Source organism: Physella acuta, unplaced genomic scaffold (genome assembly GCF_028476545.2).
Source record: "Physella acuta isolate Inbredline_101_S28 unplaced genomic scaffold, ASM2847654v3 ptg000600l, whole genome shotgun sequence".
Lineage (NCBI taxonomy): Eukaryota > Metazoa > Mollusca > Gastropoda > Physidae > Physella > Physella acuta.
Genome location: NW_026732119.1, coordinates 1,258,955 through 1,261,382, shown reverse-complemented (window position 1 = coordinate 1,261,382; position 2,428 = coordinate 1,258,955). Strand labels below are relative to the sequence as shown.

Sequence of the window (2,428 nt, the reverse complement as noted above, 5' to 3'; positions counted from 1 at the left end):
TTTTATGATCGGTGTTGTTCGATAAACAAGAAATATTGTGACCACACTGTAATATTTTTGACCTTATTATAGGGACGATGAGTTTTTTACAAATATAAATATAATAATTACTATTTTTATCCTTTTAGGCAAAGTCACATATTTTTAAATTACGTGCAAGTATCCCGACGACTTACCCTAGTGACTAGTCACACATTTTTGACACACGCAAAATGCGTACTCACTACGTTATCTCTCTTATCAGGCACACTATAATTTTAATAAGCCAAATACTTAATTAATATGGGATGGTCAACATTTTGTTAATCATTTTTACTATGGACAAACTATTAATAGTTTTATATTAACTTGCAATTTTATGTTTATGATTTTAACACAACAGTCACAAACTTTTCGTACTCAAATAAAAATAAAAGGTATTGAACATTAACTGAATCGCTTTAAGATGAACAAAATCTAGCTAATTGAAAATTAAATTAGCTCAATATCACTATTTGAAGACTATAACCGACGGTTAGAATGTTCAGTGATTAGTTAAAGTTATAAAATAAAAATAAAAAACATCTACCTATTATGTTTTACATTAATAATTTGAAACAAATACATACTCTTTTAAAGCTCCATCCTGTTCTTATGAATAGTTCTTATATGCTGTAACTGGATAGGTTAAATATATTATTTTTTTATTAGTTACTTCCCATCTAAGTATTTTAAAAACATAAGGGAAACCATTTTGAACTATTATATCAAAATTATATAAAACCGATACCCCAGATGTAGTAAACAATTTTGTAAAGCCTTATTCATTTTATTTATTATTATTGTAACAAAATAATATTAAAAATGTAACAAACTTTCTAGTGCTAATAGTTTATTACACCAAGCAAGCCTTTGATATCTAAGTAGTTGGCAGCCAAAATCAACTCAAACAAGGTGCCCTGGTCAACTTTAAGAAATTCTGTATCCCAGAAGCAAACATCATCTGTTCTTTTTTCTTTGTTTTCATCATCTTCAGGTGGTGGAGGGTCATCCCGATGGAAGGTACACCATTGAATTACCTTCTTTAATATAGCAGCATTAACATTAGGTAGTGGAACAGGTTCATCTTCATCCTCATCCATACCCAAATCTTCTAAAAAAGTTTTAACAGTGACAGATTGTTTAACAATATCAACATTTACTTATTTTACAATTTATATTATATTCAAATGTAAAATTATAAATAAAGGGTGATTCAATGACAGAAGGGTATTATTTTTTTTTTCTTTTTCAATGTTACATTGTCAGAAAATGTCAATACATTATTTATTTTTTTGCCTCAGACATGTAATTTACAGCGTCAGTTTGCCTTGTCATGTTCGCTTTAGTATTACAGTTTTCATCATCGGCTTGTGAGGACTGATACAGAATAACATTCATAATACTTCCTTCTGACTCTTATTCATTTTAGATGGTTTACATACTACAAAACGTCTAATTACAATTTTGTTTTTAAACGTGAAAATGAAAATGTGTAATTAAATGGTGATTCAATTTATAGTTTTTATCGCCATGGTGGTTTTAGGGGGTTTGGGCTTTTACGTGTAGATGAAAGAAATTTGGGATAAAAAAAAAACATTCTAAATACTACAGAAGCCGGAATATTTTCAGTACAATTAAACACTTAAAATCAAACATTCTTCATTTTCAAACATAAATATAGCTGTTCTTCCACATGTTTTTAATCAATTTATTTTAAATGTATTGATGAAATACAAATACATAAATACTTTTTTTTTGCACCTGCCAACAACCTAGGTGCTGCGAGTTGACGCCAAAGTTGAAAGTTAAAAAAATATTTACTTTTATAATGTGTACTAAACGATTTCGCAATTTGTAAATTTTAAATTACCAGGGGAGGCTACAAAACTAAATACTGTATAAATATATAGTTTATAGATTATACTCAAATATACATGCAAAAAAAATGTAACTGATATTATTCATAACGACGTTATTTAGATTTAATAATAATTTACAGTATGATAATTTGCATACTTTAAAAAGAATAAAATACTATCTTAAATTAAAATGTGTCAGCCTGTAGTTTTATAAGGTAAAATTAAATTTATATGAGACAAATTTTGGTTTCACAAGGCTCTTCTCCAAATATCAAAGTGGATAATCAATTTAGATCGAAAGTTAAAAGACATAGATCGTAATATTTCAACCATAATTGAAACAGTGGATTTTTCTTCATTTAATTACTATTTAAGAGAATTTAAAGAATCAGTCACTTTGGATTAATTTCATCTCTACTTATTTAAACTCGTGTGTATTTCCATTTGGAACCTTGTGTGTGTGTTTTATTTTTTTAACTTCACATTTTATACATTGTAATTACTTTTTTTTTTCTTTTTTATTTCTTGTGTGTTGCCCGGGTGGGCCT

The 2,428-nt window shown here is 27.7% G+C and overlaps 1 protein-coding gene across 1 annotated transcript; it reads right to left on the bottom strand.

Moving 5' to 3' along the window:
• Positions 1 to 863: 863 nt before the first annotated feature.
• On the bottom strand, positions 864 to 1,445 carry LOC131947593 (S-phase kinase-associated protein 1-like). Its single transcript, XM_059308834.1, has 2 exons — positions 1,436 to 1,445; positions 864 to 1,180 (listed from the first exon to the last, which is right to left on the bottom strand). The coding sequence occupies exons 1-2, from the start codon at positions 1,443 to 1,445 to the stop codon at positions 864 to 866; spliced, it is 327 nt and encodes a 108-aa protein (XP_059164817.1).
• Positions 1,446 to 2,428: the final 983 nt, after the last annotated feature.